The sequence below is a fragment of the Peromyscus leucopus genome, chromosome 5, assembly GCF_004664715.2.
Source record: "Peromyscus leucopus breed LL Stock chromosome 5, UCI_PerLeu_2.1, whole genome shotgun sequence".
NCBI lineage: Eukaryota > Metazoa > Chordata > Mammalia > Rodentia > Cricetidae > Peromyscus > Peromyscus leucopus.
In genome coordinates this window covers 62,142,018-62,159,776 of record NC_051067.1, presented here as the reverse complement: position 1 = coordinate 62,159,776, position 17,759 = coordinate 62,142,018, and the positions used below count along the sequence as shown (strand labels likewise).

At 39.6% G+C, this 17,759-nt stretch overlaps 1 protein-coding gene across 6 annotated transcripts in view; it reads left to right on the top strand.

The window, feature by feature from the left end:
• The window catches only part of Usp6nl (USP6 N-terminal like), a 147,190-nt gene that overhangs the window by 120,798 nt on the left and 8,633 nt on the right, over positions 1-17,759 (top strand). For all 6 annotated transcript variants that reach the window (XM_028891612.2, XM_028891606.2, XM_037205973.1 and 3 more), the window contains 4 exons: positions 2,060-2,154; positions 2,745-2,810; positions 2,906-3,005; positions 5,568-5,720. In XM_028891612.2, coding sequence (XP_028747445.1) covers positions 2,060-2,154; positions 2,745-2,810; positions 2,906-3,005; positions 5,568-5,720 — 414 coding nt within the window. The remainder of the gene's footprint in view (positions 1-2,059; positions 2,155-2,744; positions 2,811-2,905; positions 3,006-5,567; positions 5,721-17,759) is intronic.

The window sequence follows — 17,759 nt, the reverse complement described above, 5'->3', positions numbered from 1 at the left end:
AGTCAATCTGACAGGCTCGTTTAAAGAAGGGTGTGAGCGTGTGCTTCAGTCTTGCCCCCATGTTTTTCGGTAGTTATGTTAACAAATAGCTGCATGATAACTGATTCTGGGTACTTTGAGTGTCTTAAATGGACTGCAGAAGTGAGACATACTGTTGTATCAAGTTATCATCTAGTAAGCTGTATCATTTAAAAAGACATCTTGACAAAAAGAGCTCATCATTATCATTGGTCTTTATCTGGGCTCCCTGGTGTTCCCAAGCCATCCTGGAATATAGTGGAGTGTTTTCTGCTTCGGTGATAGGTTAATTGTGTGGTGATGTTTTTATCTGATTTTAGAAAATGGCATTTTCTTTTAAACCTCTTGTGCTGACTTAGCTCCAGCTGTCACTGCCCTATCAATTGTTCTTACAGTATAGTTTAGGGCATTTTTATGGGCAACTTTGTACTTGAGGGATAATTTGTCTCTAGACCTGTGCAGTTTTGTGCCTGAAGGTTACCTCTGCTCTTTGTATTTTCTGGGTGAAAGTTTATCACTTGTAAGTGTATGGGATCAACCTAGAACTGGGCAGAGACCAATTTTAGAATACTGAGCCCAGGATGTCACTGAAATGTGAAGAAATGTTAGATAATCATAGCATGTTTAAGCTGGTTCTTACTGATGTACACTGGCTTTTTAAAAAACACAGATTTTTCTTGAAATTTTTCTAACTCCCATTTCTGTCTAATTGACCATGAAAGTGGCTCCAATGGAAAGATAAAGATTTTTAAATAAAATCATTTTACTGTAAAAGAAAAAAAAACAAAAAAACAAAACAAAACAAAAAACTACTACTACTACTTTTTGCACAATCATCAAAACTGAACACAAACTGTAAGTGCAGTTTTTCGTTGCTGTGTCCTGGGTTCTTGAAGCACACAGGATCCCCATTGCTTTTTGCTTTGGCTTTACTTCCATTAAATCACAAGTGTGAATTTTGTGTAGTTTTAATAACCAGTATCAAGTTATATTTACCAAGCTGTATATGCATTTGGTTAAGGGTTTGTGTTAGAAAATTTACTAATTCAGTGTATTAGGATCTTTCATTATATTTGCTTATATGTTTAGAAAACCATTGTTTTTTAAATTATATGTTATGTGGAGGAATTAATGGACTCTCAGATCAAACAAATATGTGAGACTAAATTAAAGAAAATAGGTTTCATTAAATCTGAAAGACAGCTTAATGTTTATAAGCTATTGTTAATAATGAATATCCAAGAAGAGTGTGTATAACATACCTTGCTCTGGGTTCTTCGGAAACCAAAAGATGTCTATTAAAATGTCCCAGATGTGCTTAGAAACTAGGTTCAGAAATACTAATTGCAGAAATAAAGTCCATTGAGTAAATGTTCTCGAAATTGATTGTATAACTATCTGAAAATATATAAAAATAGTTGTAAATTCAGTGATCTTAAATATGCAAATTAGTACTAATTTATCATTTACAATTAGTTACTTCCTAGAAATCCTACAGATTACAATGAAAATAATTACATATAGGTTTTGGTGTAACTTAAAGTGTCTTCATGTTTTAGCTAATGTTAAGCTATGAAAAGCTTTTGAAATGTTAGCTTATGAAAAGAATTTAAAAGTAATTTTAAAAAAATTTAGAAACACAGTAGTGAAATTGTTAATGTATACTTGGAGAGTGTAGTAAGATGTGAAAGGCATTAACAGTCGAGCGGGCTGGTTGTTAAGACTGAACAGCATGTAAAGTTATAGCCAGCACCAGAAAAAGAAGCTGTTTGACAAATGGATTCAGTTTCCTTTGTCTTTTGCTGTTAAAATTTTCCTCTTTATCGATTCTACAAAGTAAAGGTGGTAGTTAGCACACAAGTACTAGCTAAAAGTTTTACTAACCTAAGTTCACATGAAATTATTTCCATGATGGGGGAAAAAAAACACCCTGGTCACTAGGGATGGTCATTTTGTTTTGACGACTACATTATGTTACATTTTTAAGTTGGGGGTTTATTAGTATTGTCTCTGAAATTCTGTTTTTATGTTTGTGTTCTAGGCTTTTTTGTCCAAGGTTTTCCTAAACTCTTGAGATTTCAAGAACATCATGAAAAAATTCTGAATAAATTTCTATCCAAACTTAAGCAACACTTGGTAGGTAGATGTGTCGCTGACTTATACCCACCTACACCGAGAGTGAAGATGTGGTGATTAATTAAATTCAGCCTGGGTTCCTTGTTCCCAGTTAGCTTACTGTGTAGTCAGAATCCTCAATTGTTTGAACAACATTAGATTTGTAAAATTTAGTATTAATAGACTACCGCAGTCCTAATTCATAGGTTCAGATTACTCCTATGAAACTGATAAGTACTACTAATAAAAATTTTACAAATGTGTGATTTCTCCATTTTTTTTTTTTTTTAGGTTTTAAATTGTACAGATAGTATTATAAGAAGCATAAGAATTGCTTCTTTGTGAATCACATGCTTGCTTTACTATAAAATATAATGGTGTAATGAAGCAGTTCACTGCAAAATATAGTGATGATTGTGTTACAGTCCCAGTATGGTGACATAATTCTTGTGATAATTCTTATTAGTTAAATTTGGGAATTAAAAACAGGAATAGAAAAACAGTATGAAAAGATTTGTAATGAGTTGGTTATGTGCTCACCTTTGACAATCACCTTTCTGTTGCTATTTTGTTTGCTGCAACTCAGAAATTATGAGATCTTTGTTTTTTAGGATTCTCAAGAAATCTACACAAGTTTTTATACAATGAAATGGTTTTTTCAGTGTTTTCTTGATCGAGTAAGTACTTTTTAGAAAGCTCAATTGTGCAAGTCCAGGGCCAAGGTAAGGGGAAGCACTAACGGTCCATCCTTCTGCTTTATCCTTTGTTCCAGACTCCCTTTACGCTGAACCTCAGGATATGGGACATCTATATCTTTGAAGGAGAGCGAATTCTTACAGCTATGTCTTACACGATCTTGAAATTACACCGAAGTAAGGACATGTTTGACTGCAGATTGACAAAAATCACGGCTTATTTTAACTCCTGCCAGCCTGGGCTCCCCTACCTTATGCTATTTTTTTTTTTAGTGGTTTTGAAAACTCCTGCTTGTTTTTACATTTTTCTTGACGATCATCAGAGAATTCCTGACTCTCAGGACTAGACATGTTACATCCGAAGCTCTTGGGTCCTTCCTCCTCTGTCAGTTTCATTTTCACACTTAAACAGTAGCATGCAGGTCTCCGTGTCACTAATAATACATACTCTTCTCGTACTGGTTTCCACGGGGACCCTGTTCTCTAGTGGGTCTGTGTCTCAGGTTTGTAATAAGGCAGAGAGAGCAAAGAAACTAGGCCTCCTAAGTGAGTGGGCCGGAAAAAGAAATATGTCTATTACTGTTTCTTTCTCTAAGAGAAAGTAATCCAGTTTCAAGTCATGGACGGGACTTGACTCTCATGGCCTCTGGGACAAGTGCATTAAGTGTCTATCGCTGCATAAATGTGGCAAGGCTTTCAAAACAAAAAGTTGAGGCCTTTTAGTCTTCAGTTTCAGTATTTCAGGGGCTGTGTGGATATTATGTGTTGGGCCTTAAAGGTCAGGAAATGAGAGTTTTTCTATCACTTTCATTTCAACCTTAAGCCTCCTCTTGTAGCTCTGTAGAGATGTGGGTCATGGCAGCCTAGAACTTTGTTGTGTACATGCACATTGTGTGTACCCCGGTCTTGTACATCATTCTTGAATGGTTTGTTTGGCATTCTAAGTCATAAACCAGTTGAGAACATGGGGTCAAGTTTATGGGTTGTGTCCCTGCTGTTCCTGGCTATACTCAATGCTTTCACTGAGATTTCTTGATCACTGACTTGGACACAGTGAACAACACATCAGTGCCACATTAACCATGCTTCACCTGTGATGAGACCTTGGTATCTGTGCTTTTCCAGGGAAGCTGTCAGAAATGCTGTGGTTATGGCCCAACACACACACACAGGCTAACACCAAAACGAAGCGTTGGCAACACATTTCCTTCCCAGAATCGGGTTGTGTCATTGCTGGGTGAAAGCCCTTTCTCTTCCTTCTCCTCTCCTTCTCCTTTCTTTACGTCACTACTCTTGTTACAGGTTATAAATAGATCAAAATATACTTAAAAAGGATATCTTAATTAAACAGTAGTTTAATTGTCCCTCAACAGTGAAAAAATGGAAGTGTAATGTTTATATTTCTTTATAGCTCTCAGCTCCCTCTTAAATTATTTTACTTAATATGACTCTTTATCCTTTACAAATAAACTCTGAGCATAGCAATTACTTGACTTGCCACTATGTCGTTAGATGGTATAAGCTATAAAAAAATCCTGCCTGCTGCTCTTTCTTTCTCTTGTTTAGGAAGCAAAGCTCTTACATCTTCATTGAGTTTCCTGTACCACCATACACTTCTATGTATACATAGAAGAATAAATGTTGAGGAACAGGGGACACCAAGAGATATGCCCTTGGGCTACAGAGTTTCACTAGATGGCAGGATAAATTTTGGAGCTGTACTATGTGGATTAGTGAGCATAGTTAGTAGTTAGGTCTAACATGCTGAAAGTTACTAAGAGAGTAGATTTTAAATGATTTCCTCACAAAAGTAAGTATGCTTGGTGGTAGATCAAATAGTCACATTGATATAGTCCTTACAAACCCATTACAGTGGCCAACCTTGATTAAAACACTGTGTGGTGTGCTAGAACGTTTTACAGTATGTCACTTGCTAGTTTTAAAAAAAAATAGATAACAAAACAGAAAAAAAAAAATCTCTGGGTGCCTTAACAGCTGACACTAGCCAGAGTCTTTTCCTTCTCTTTGTTTCTTCCTGATTGCTTTAAAACTAGTATTACTGGAGAGTCATCACACAGTGGTGTTAAATGGAACAAAATCAGAAACAATGCTGCTCAGTTAATATCCCTGCTAATAATAGTTGAGAGAGAGCATTTGCATGCTTTTGAATAGGGCCAGGAAAGTGAGCTCAGACAGTGTAAGGTGTAGTGGGCTGACACCCAGGCATGCAGGGGGAGGGGACGACGACGACGACGACGGACAGGGACAGAACACATCTAAGGTACGGGCAGTGACATCTTAGTGGGTGTCTCTTTCTGCTTTCCTAAGAAAGCTGATTTCCTCAGTAGAACTCATACAAATAAGATTAATATTCTTTTTTTGAGGGATTTTGTCTAACATTGTGTTAAAGAAGACTCGTCAGTCTGAGTTAGAGTTCCAGCCAATAAATGAGATAAATAAACATTTATTGACTCACAGGAGCTCTTGTTACATTAGTACATAGGCTTGTACTAATGCCCAGACGTGGTTACTCTTAAACTGATGAGAAAATGTTTGGTCTTCCCTCCTCATAAGATCAGCCTGCCATTTCTAATGTCAAAATACTGTCCTACTGAGTTTTAATGATGTTCACAATGCCAAGTGTAAGCTGTGTATAATCCTTTTAGTACCCTTTTTAGAACTCACTACACTCAAATAGAAGTGTTGACTGGCATTTGCATCTCTCTCATCCTTTCCTAGAACATCTAATGAAGTTGTCTATGGAAGAACTTGTAGAATTTCTTCAGGAGACTCTCGCCAAGGACTTTTTCTTCGAGGATGATTTTGTAATAGAGCAACTTCAGGTTTCAATGTCAGAACTAAAGCGGGCAAAATTAGATCTCCCAGAGCCTGGTAAGAAATGCCCTGGCATCCTACGTCGAGTTCTAGTGGCAGAGGGCATGACACAGTTAACACTGAGTGTTTTCTTATTGTGAAGATGTAAGCATTACACTTGGTGATGGCATAGTGTCAGTTAGAGTCTTACCGGCTGCTAGTGAAAAAGATAATTGAAAGTTTTAGACATTTATGCAATGTATTTTGACTATCACCTCCTTCCACTTCCCTCAAGTGCCCTGACTCTTACCTCCTTTCCAACTTCATGTTTTTTTAAAAGTTGTTGTCATTAATTACCTCTTTACAGGTGTGTAGGGTCGTCCTTGGGGTGGGGGCGGCACCCTGTCAGCAGCCATATCCCCAAAGGAGAGCGACTCTGCTCCTTCAGTAGCCATCGACTGCCAGTGACCCCTCTGCCAAGGGTGCGTCTGTATTGGAATTTGTTTACAAAAGTCATTTTCTCTGACCACGTTAAGAACAATACAGATCTTTGGTATAAACATAAATATTTAAAAGGTGATCAGACAAACATGGTCATTTACCAAATAATAGTAGTAGTAGTAGTAGTAGTAGTAGTAGTAGTAATGGGTTTGTAAGGGCCTATAACCTTGGTAGTCATGGGCTTTTGACCACATTTGTAGAACCAGGCATGAAATCCCTCTGTGGAGCAGGCCTCCTACCCCATCAGAAAGTGGTTGGTTACTACTGTAACTGTCAGAACATTATTGCAACAGTGAGCACGTTTTGCCAGGCAGGCCAGTATTGTAGCATGCCGGGTCTAGCACTGGATGAGACCGTGTTTGTCTTTTCTCCTCCAGCAGGCAGCATAGCACCTTCTGGTACTTTATAAGCTATAAAGGGAGAGAATTTTCCTGTTAATCAAGGTTGACTTCTCTGTGTTTTGCGACGGAAGTGTCTTCAACAGTAGGGTCTTTCCATCGAGTTGGTGGTCAGCCGAGAGGAATGTGACAGCCAGCCTGTGTTCTAGGACTTGCTGACTAGTGTCTCTAGGGAGGTATTCCGTGCCTGTCACTTCGATTTTCATATAATAATCGTGTCTTCTGACTTCTCTTTCTCATTTTAGGAAAAAGCATGTAAACATTGATTAAATACACCTCTGTTCACATTGAAACTTAGAAATTTGATTGAGAGATTATAACTAATTTGAAGAGCCATAACAAACGTTTTTTACGCTTAGCATCTTGTTTGGGAAACTGAGTGCAGTAGTAGAACAAGCAATGGCCTTTTGTAAACGAGGGAACTGATGCTTACATATGGCACCCAGAACCACCAAATGCATCGCCATTTCTAGCTCTAATGCAGGCCTCTATGTAGAATGCTGCAATGTAGAGATAATGCATTTGCATACTTACCTCAAAGCATTTTATAGTACATACCATTAGATTTTCTGCTGGGGACTTTGCTGAAGATTTGAAAAGTGAAAGAAAGGTATTTTTCTTACTTTGGGAGAACAGGAGAGATAGGGAGTGAGCAAGTTGTAGTGACTGTAAAAGGGACACTGACAGAGGTAGGTATGGGATCCATTGGGGACATAAGACAGCTAGTGAAGAGTGAGGGAAAACGAAGAAAACCTAGAAAGATGAGAGTAACAACATTTTTAAGTTCTGACTACATATTACTTGACAAGAGTATGATTTCTGAAAGAAGTTATTTGCCATTTTCCTTTTTCACTGTTGTTATAGTAAATAGTATGGTAAGGGGCTAGAAAAGTAGAAAGCATGGGTAAATGAAAAGCGGATTCAGTTATTCATGGTAACTGGGTTTGGCATTTCCTGATCATATACCCTGTTTGATATTCTTGTAAGAAAGGAAGCAGACTCACATCAGGAAGAGTTATTTCCCCTCAGGAAACCAAGCTGCTGTGCTTTGACTTAACTGAGGGGTTTAATCAGCACTTGAGTCCTGGGGTCATTAGAATTGACAAGGAAACACCTCCTCACAGTGGTAATTGAGTTGAGCATAGGCTTTGGGAAAGTGTGGCCTTTGCTAAGTGAGGTCAGCCCTCCCTGCTCAGTATAATGATGCCCATTTTCCACTAATTTTTCCCTGTGGCAGGAAATGCACTTAGAGCAACAATTACTATACTCTCCCTATTGTAACATTTGTTTTAAATTGTCTTGCCTATATTAAAGAAGAGTTTAAGGCACTTTTAAATAAATACATGTAAAGAAAAAAACATACACTGTAGAACTATTTAAGATCCTTACAAATACATGGTGAGGTAAAGTTTGAAACCAGTGGAATAGATCATGATGATAACTGTTTAGGACCTAATTAACAACTAATGTTTTTCAAAATGTTACTATGTGTCACATATGTAGTACTTTCTCATTTTCTCCCTATAAAAATAGCTGTAGAGTTGTGCTCTTAATTTTGTAGGAGTAGCAGTTGTAAAATAGTTTGTAAAATATTTTCACTAGGAAGATGAGGAGAGTGTGGCTGGGAGATAAAAGGAAAGGTAGGTAGCTAGAACCAGAAACACTATAACAGTATTTATTTTCAGAGTGTTTCGCCCCATGACCTCCCATCGTTTTCCTCTCTAAGTTGTAGACTACATATGGAACAGATGCGACATGAAATGAAATTTTATCAAGACCCTTCCAAGTCATACCCATCCTTTAAACTTTTTATGTGCCTGGGTGTTTTTCCTGCATGTATAACTGTGCACCACTTGTGTGCCTGGTACTCAGAGGAACCAGGAGGGTGTTGGATCCTCTGGACCTGGCGTTACAGACAGTTGGGAACTGCCAAGTGGGTGCTGGGAATCAAACATTGGTCCTCTGCCAGAGCACTCAGTAGTTTTAGCTGCTGAACCATCTTTTTAAAAGTATAATGAATGACACTCCCTTTGGCTCCTTACACAGTACACCAAATTGTATGCTTGCCAATAGTATATTGCAGGATCCTCACAAAAACATGCTATTGTGAAATGTTTAATATTTTTAGTGTTGGGGTAGAGGATCCCATTCTTGTTTTGGTTTACATTCCTTGAGTTTTAAGTCTAGTATCCTCCTTATATATTTATTTCATCATCTGTGAGCTTCTCTGTTTACCTGTGTGCATTGTCTGTGGGTACACTCTCCACGGGTACACTATACAGCTTCTCTGTTTACCCTCTGTGCATTGTAAGTATACAGGCCCCTGGCAGTTAAGAAAGTCACTGGCATACTCTGTGTTACAAATTCTTTACACATATTTTTTTCTTATTTGTACTAATAAAGACAATTTATATGAAGGTCTTCCTCCCAATATTTCTCATAATTTTTGCAGGTTTATTTTGAAGTACTTAAATCTTTTTAGTGGGTGCCAATTTGTCTGATTAAGTCTTAGTTAATCTAGGAGTTACTTTGGTTTATTGGATAATACTCCACTTTGCTTATTTTCCAAACAGCCACATGGATTAATACCATTTAATAATTTATATCTTGGTGTTTTGTTTTGTCTATTGGTCTCTACTTTTACAGTTGTACGTATTTGTAATATCTCTTAGGACCAATTTTCCCTCGATGTTAGATGTTACTGTATTAAATTATCAAGAAAGAATCACCTAATGTTTTCAGATTTACACTTAATTTAAAGATTGATGGTTTTTGAGAGGGAAAAATACTGTTTTAAAAATTAGATTCAGCTGGGCAGTGGTGGTGCACACCTTTAATCCCAGGACTTGGGAGGCAGAGGCAGGTGGATCTCTGTTAGTTTGAGGCCAGCCTGGTCTACAGAGTGAGTTCCAGGATAGGCTCCAAAGCTACACAGAGAAACTGTCTCGAAAAACCAAACAAAACCAAAGATTCTCCCGAGGAAAAGCTTTACCCTTTAGTTGTACTGCTACACTGCACTACTCTAGTTGTTCCTTCCATGAACCCTGGTAGAGTTTGTCTCCTGACTAAGGCTGTTGCTCACTTCTGGTGTACATAACTTCAACCTCCCCATCTTCCCTTGCCTCAGTAGACACCTGGCCACCAGTGCCCAGGTCTGTTGCAGACTTGACAGCTCACTAAAGCTGTGGCTGTCATCAGGTTATGAGAGGAAAGTAGACAGAGGTCAGGCTGTGTTCCCCATTTCCTTGGGAGCAATGCTAGCTTTTCAATTGCTATTTTTTAAAAAATTAGATGATATTTATTTATTTTATGTAGTATGGTGGGATGGGGAGTGCCATGGGCACACAGGTGCAATTCAGAGAATAACTTTTGGAAGTTGGTTCTCAGTTTCTACCATGTAGGATCTGGCCTCAACCTCGGGCCATGCAGCTTTACCCACTGACCCATCTTACCAGTCCATTTCCATTGCTATTATAAGTTAAATCTATTTTATAGCTAGCAGCAATCTCCTGCTTCAGCCTCTCTAATACTGGGAATGAACTACCATGCCCAGCTTGTTTTGTTTTTAGTGTTGTTTCTGTAGTCATGTTTGATTGATTGACTCTTCGAGGTTTTCTAAGACTTTAGATTGTGTTATTATATCTTCAACAAATAACCCTTCCTTGTTCCTCTTCCTTTTTTGATACTCAAACTAAATTTTCCAAGTTAAAAGAATATTCAGCTATTTCTAGACTGACTACTGTTAATGTTTTTGTACATTCATCTTATCTATATGTTTTAGTTACTTTTGGACAGTTTTGGAAACTGTTTGACTTTTCAAACATATACTCAAGTAGGGAAATTTTTAGTGACCATCCTACCATACACATGCCCATTACAGTTTGTTGAATTTATTGAATAATTTTCAAATGAAGTAAAGACATCAAGACACATCACCTAAAAGCTGCAGTCACTGTGTCCATGAAGCCAGGGTATTCTTTTGGCTTAACCACGGCACCATAGCCACATCCACAAGAGTAACAGTGTGATTCCCCAGGATCTCCCCGTCTGTTCCATGCTTAATATGTCTAGTTGTGTCCCGATTGCCTTCTACGTTGTTGTTTGTTTGAGTGGTTGATTGGTTGATTAAGGTTTGTGGATTTGGGGGTTATGTTTTTTTTTTTTTTTTGATCCAAGGGTTCGCCATTTGACTCAAGTGGGGCAAGAATTTACTTTGTTCTTGAACAGGTCAGATATTTAACTAGAAGCCACAGAAGAGTGGATTTCACATTCATTGCTTTTACGTTTCTTGATAGACTTTCCTGTAACAGAGCTTTCCCTGTCGTAGCAGCAGGGGCTCTTAGATGGCCTTCAGATGTAATTTTTACTGAAAGATGGAATAAATGTTGAATTTCCCCCCTTCACCAGTTTTCTCCTTGACTGACCTCTATCCAGATGAAGCCATTGATAAACATGCTGTTAGGAACTGTATATTGATCTATTGTGAACAACAGTTTAGGCAGAAGTTATAGCTTATTACCTATATACAGAAATCAAGAAAATTTTCTTAAATAACTTTTAATTTTCAGAAAATAGGAAATGGAGAGAAGTTTTTTGAAAGCAAACATTTTGTTGCCATTGGCTCTGATACATGTGCTCCCTCCCCACCCCCCACAGAAAAAATGTGGCTTTTTGGTTAGCTCGTAAAAAATGAACTTCCACTTTGCATTTTTCTCCTGTACATGGTCTTTTGTACTGGTGGTGACAGCTGCTGACTGGAGCAGGGGAAGAAATCGTGCGTTTGTGGGTGTCAGAGCAGCTTGGAGTCCTTTCATGCTGGGTTCCAGATGCTCTCGGTCTTGTTCCCAGCTCTTCTAACCATTCCATTCCTCGATTCGGCATTGCTTTCTCTTGAGCTTATCTTGAATGCACTGTCTAAAGTTGTTTATTCTCTTCTGTACACCTGAGAAGTTCATAATCATACAGGCTCTCTGAAGGACTTTCTAATTTCTACTTCCATCCCAGACCTTAGTGCTGGGAACCTATGGTTCCAACCTCTTTTGTCAGTACCATGAGTGGCCATCTTACCTGCCTGTCCCTCACACTGCAAACCATAACTGGTTCAGTTATCTCCACTCAACCTCTGAACGTCCTATTTTTCTGTATTTCCCAGTATGGTCAACACGCACTAATCCTTAGTCATTTAATATCTCCTATTCCATGTCATCTCCCAACTTCCCGGAACCCAGTCAGCTACAGTACAGTTGATCAGTTTCTGTGTTTCTGAGGCTTTGTAGTGTCTCCTGAAGATTTCCCTCAGAGCAGTGTCTGTTAAAGTGGGGCACCTGGCTTTGGGTTGCTTCCTTCCTTACCAAGGTGGGGAAGTGATGAGGAGTGGCCCAACTTGTAGGGAAGGCTGGTGCTTCAGGAGAAAACCCAAAGCCTTTAGTTGGCAGAGAATAGTCTTTCCTAGCTACTTGTTTTCCACTTCATCTTTCCTCCGCTTCCATGCCTTTGGGGTGACCTCACAGTAGAGTGTGTGTCTCCTGTGAGGGTCTTTGCCCAGTGTTCACATCTGCGTTATCGACTCAGCTTTTCCTAACAGCATTTTGGAATGTGGTATTTATTGACACATTTGCTTTTGTGGTTTTTTTTTTTTTTTTTTTTTTTTGGTCTTTAAAGGCAATTTTTCTGTATATGATTTATTTAGACTTTTAAAATTAGCATTTCATTTCTTAAAATCCAGATTATAAAACCTAGGGGTTTTTTGGCTGTTGTTTCATTTAAAGACGTTAGCATAATATTTTTAAATCTAGTAATTAGTTTGTTTTTCAAGACAGGGTTTCACTGTGTAACCATGGCTGTCCTGGAACTCACTCTGTAGATCAGGATGGTCTTGAACTCACAGAGATCCGCCTGGCTCTGCCTCCTGAGTGCTGGGATTAAAGGCGTGCGCCACCACCACCCAGCTAAATCTAGTAATTTTAACTTTTTTTTTTTTTTGGTTTTTCGAGACAGGGTTTCTCTGTGTAGCTTTGCGCCTTTCCTGGAACTCACTTGGTAGCCCAGGCTGGCCTCGAACTCACAGAGATCCGCCTGCCTCTGCCTCCCAAGTGCTGGGATTAAAGATATTCGCCACCACCGCCTGGCACATTTTTTTTCTAAAGGAATTTTAGTTAATGTTTGGTTCTATTTGCAAATAACTACAAATATTTTAGATTGTATGTATAAATTTATTGTATCCATTTTCCTTTCAGCATACTTTAGGAACTAATCTTACATAGCTGTAAAATAATCCATAATTGTTGGGCAGAAGCTCAGTGCCAGAGGGCTGCCCGGCACCCCACGGCTCTTTGCTTAAGTCCCAGCACTACAGACAGAACAAACAATAAAATAACCTGGAACTCTGTTCCTCCCCAAGACTGTGCTCAATGCCTGCAGTTAAAATCAAAATTTCAAGTCAGTAACTCATTTAAATCAGTACAAAATTGCCAACTATAGTCAAATCCTCTTATATATTTTTAAAATAAAAATAATGCTAGATTCTTTAGATTCTTTAATTAAAAATGTAGAATTGATCGGGTGCTTGATTCTTTTAAGCTTCTCTATGCTTAAGTCTAGATCTTCAGGAGTTGAAAGATGTTGATTAATTTGGGGGTGGGTGTTGGGGACATAATTGCCATCGTGCTAGGATTCTGGAGCTCTTAGCAGTGACCCTAGCTGCACCTGCTCCCATGTTTGTTTGCTGTGTCTGGGTTGGTGCCCTTGTGATGGTTTGCAAGCAGTCTAGATGCCTTGGCTTCTTGCTGCATACAGCCCCACTCTTCTAGGGAAGCCTGCTGCTTCTCACCAGGGCTTGCTCTTCTTAGTTGTTTACCTCTGGCCTTTCCTTCTTGAGGTCTTTCAACCTGATAGAAATTTTTGTCATTTTATTTATTTCTTAGTTGTTAGAACTGTGAATAGTTTTCATTGTCATTATGCATCAGTTACTAATCTATAGCTTATAGATGGGGAAACTTGGGTAAAGGTTAAATAACTGTCCAAGATCATCTAGCTGCTAAATGATAGTCATTTGGTTGTCCCGAGTGATTCTGGAATATTATTATACTTTTGAATAATAAATGCTGTTTATTATGCTGTTCAAAAGCAGCTTCTACTGCTGTGCTCAGAGATTGCTAGAGTATACAGCCAGATGTGCCCTTTAACCTCAGTTTGCCTTTGCATATGTGCGTCTTCAACATTGAGTTCTCGGACTTCACCCACTAATTGTCTGAATACATCTGACCTAAGCTGTCTATCTTCAGTCTTCACTCCTGACTTTGGCGTTATTTCTACCTAACGCCGCCTCAGCCTGCCCACAGGATCCCAAACCCTTGAATTTGATCACCTGTACTTAGGTCTGAACAATGCTTGTGCGTGCAGCTGTTTCTGCTTTTGGTGCTTGAGCACTCGTGTTAGTATGCGTGTCCTTGGATGCAGTGACCACATCTCAGCATCATGAGTGCTGATAGTTGCTGGCATGAAGCAGATAGCCTTTCGAAGTTTTCGTCCTTTTTGACATGGGAAAATCTGTACACCAAAGATTAACACAGAGACAATGGAGGATGGTGAGCCATTCTGTATCGTGTTTGTGTATGCCAGTCAGTTTCAGTGTGTGTTGAGATTGTGTGGTTGCATTTAGAAGTAGAAGGAGGGTCACCAGGAATCCCTGAGGAGCACTCTAATTACATCTCTTAGTGGGTTCAGAGAGCTGCTAAAGCCTCGGAGGCAGTCCACCTCCACTCTGTAGTAGAGTGTGGTGTCCACTGGGTGGTGACAGAGACCTGAGTAAGACCGGAAATGGACAGGCCTGAGGAGACAGAAAAAGGACCTTTTTGTCTTCCTAGGGAAGTTAGAGTAGACTGCTGGTGGCATTTGGGGGCTTTTAAAGACAAAAATGCTAAACAAACAAAAACTAAAAAGGAACTAAACATTTTGGCTGTGTTCTGAATTGTATTAAGTTCTATTTCTTGTGAGTGGGGAGAGAAGATTGTTGCACTTGCACTACTGACCGTGGGTGAGGTGCCATTGGTGTGATGGCCTCACACAAAGCTCTTGTAACAAGGACGTGGCCAGAGCTCACCTGCTGGGTTTTCAGGAGGAAGGAGAAAGTAAATTTCTGACATGAAGCTGAGCATCAGTGGAGGGAGCAAAACCATTGCTCTGTTTACTGAAAAGAGTCCCGGATTGAGAGCCTGGGCGATAAATCCTGACCCGAAAGGGCCCCGCGTGACGCATCTGTGTTTACGTCGGCTGTGCTTGAGTCTGCTCGTCACAGTTGCTTAGGAGTAATGAGGATGTAGGACATCGGGTGACCCAGAGATCGTGTGTGTGTGTGTGTGTGTGTGTGTGTGTGTGTGTGAAGGTACCTACGCACACATTTGCTTAAACCTACTTTTGTGATAGAGAATACTTGTTAGCACATAAAAACATTTGTTGTTTTTATGGGTTCCACACAGTTATTTCCTTGGCCCACTAAAAGTTGAATACTTAATCTACACCCAAAAAATAAAAATAAAAAAATAAAAAGAAATTAAAATCATCTTTTGTAGCTAGGGTTTCCTCCAGTCCTGCTTGGCCCACAGTCAGGACAAATCTCTCTCACCTGCCAGTCCCGCAGCTGCTCAAACCCAACCAAGTAAACACACAGAGACTTATATTACTTATAAACTGTATGGCCATGACAGGTTTCTTGCTAACTATTCCTTTTCTTAAATTAACCCATTTCTATTAATCTATAAGTTGCCATGTGGCTCGTGGCTTACTGGTATCTTAACATCTTCTCATGGTGGCGGCTGGCAGCTCTCTCTCCTCAGTCTTTCACTTCCCAGAATTCTCTCTGCTTGTCCTGCCTATACTTCCTACCTGGCTACTGGCCAATCAGTGTTTTATTTATTAACCAATCAGAGCAACACATTTAACATACAGAACATCCCGCAGCAATCTCTGTGTAGAGATCATATAGGTTTTTTCCTCTTAATGTCATAGTTACAGAGGTCAAATTACATGACAAAGAGACTGTGGGTTTGGTCTGGCTATTGGAATTGAGAGGCCTTTGAGCATCGTTTAGAACCTGCTTCTGTGAGGGGAGCCTCGCTCATAGATCCTCTGGCACCACCTCCATCTCCTCCCTCATGTAGCTCTGGTCTCCTTCCTCTCTTGTTCTTCCCACCCTACCTACCACACAGGCATTCCTTCCCTTGCCTTGTTCTCTTCTCTGCTGGACTCTGTTCTGCTCCCCCTCTCTCTTTGATCTCCCTTCCGCACTTACTTCTCTTCCTCCACAGGAACTTTTACCCAGACCATCACTGAGATGCAAAAAACATGCATACATTGATTCATGGGAGTAACGTGAATGTAGTGTAACCCAATAGTCAGTCAGAAAGTATTTCTGGAAGAGGTATGCTGATGTCACTGTCGCAGGCTGTGGTAGTCCGAACCAGAATGGCCCCAATAGGCTCATATTTGAATGCTTGGTTCCCAGTTAATGGAACTGTTTGGTAAGGATTAGGAGCTGTAGCTTTGTTAGAGTAGATATGGCCTTGTTGGAGGAAACCTATCACTTGGAGTTAGCTTTGAGGTTTCAAAAGTTCATGCCAGACCCAGTCACTGTCTCTCTCCACCTGCCGTCTGTGGCTCAGAATGGAAAGTTCTCAGCTACTGCTCCAGTGCCATGCCTGCCTGCTTTCTGCCATGATGATCATGGACCAACCCTCTAAAACTATAATCAAGCCCCCAGTTAAATGCTGTCTTTTATTTATAAGAGTGTCTCTTCACAGCAATAAAATAGTACGAAGACACAAGCTCTGCTGTAAGTATGCGTTGACCTGTTTGCCATGCAGAGCAGAACGTGGCAGTGAGTGGACACTGTTTGGAACTAAGCCCCCGAAGCATTGCCTTCTGGCCCTGACACCTGTGAGGCCCCGCCCTCGCTATGAAGCTCTCTGGGCCTAGCTTGCTGCACTGCTTTTAACATTTAGAGGAATTGATTTTTAAGCACTTACATCTTAGGAGGCACTTTTCTGATATTCCTGTCTACTGCCTCTTTATTGAAAAGTTTTACGGGAACAAAGAGGCTGTTTCCTCTAAATGTTTTTGTGCATTTACTATATTGGCCATTGGCTTTTACACACAGGTACCTAATGAGGGCTTTTCACTTGAGAGTTAATTAGACTTTGTATAACTTTGTGTATGGCTTTCTTCCCCAGACTCTGTTTTTTAACCATGTGAACTGTGGATGTTATAATCAGAGTTTCCAGCCTACTAGCCATTGGCTCTGATTCACATTTTTCTACTAATGTAGGTATTCTGAAGGGATACAGAAGGAGAAGCCACTGGCATGGTGAAAATGTGCTACATGTCGATGTGAGGAGCCTTTCTTTAATATTTTAGAACACAGACATTGTACCTCAGTATTCATTTTGGTCTCTTATCCATTCAATAAATGAAATATATTGAAAATTTCCTTTTTTAGTTTTTTTTGAGACACGGTTTCCCTGTGTAGTTTTGGTGCCTGTCCTGGATCTCGCTCTGTAAAACAGGCTGGCCTTGAACTCACAGAGATCCACCTGGCTCTGCCTCCCGAGTGCTGGGATTAAAGGCGTGTGCCACCACCACCCGGCCTTCCTTTAATTCTTAAATTTATTTATTTATTTATTTATTAGATTTTATTAATTTTATTTTATGTGTATGGTTTTGCCTGCATGTAATGTCTGTGTACCACATACATGCAGTGCCCACAGAGACCAGAAGAGAGCACTGGATTCTCTGCAACTGCAGTTGCAAAGGGTACTGGGAATTGAACCTGGATCCTCTGGAAAAAACAACCAGTGCTCTTAACTGCTGAGCCAGCTCTACAGCTCTCCTTCAATCCTTATACTATGTGTGTGTGTGTGTGTGTGTGTGTGTGTGTGTGTGTGTGTATGTGTACATACACATATATTGGGCCGAGAGATGGCTCACCAAATGTCAGATGCATATACTATTAATCACTTTTCCTTAGACTTACTTAAATAAAATGAGAGGTAAAACTGTTTCTTGTTATTTACACTGAGAAATAAACTTTCCTGTACCTGTATGAATTTTCCACTTCAGTCTGTCTCTTACTTGCTAGTTTAAAAATTCCTTCTCCTGAGAAAAACAGACCTTTTACCCATAACTCCATATTTTACTGTCATCCTGTTTTTACTTTAATCAAAGG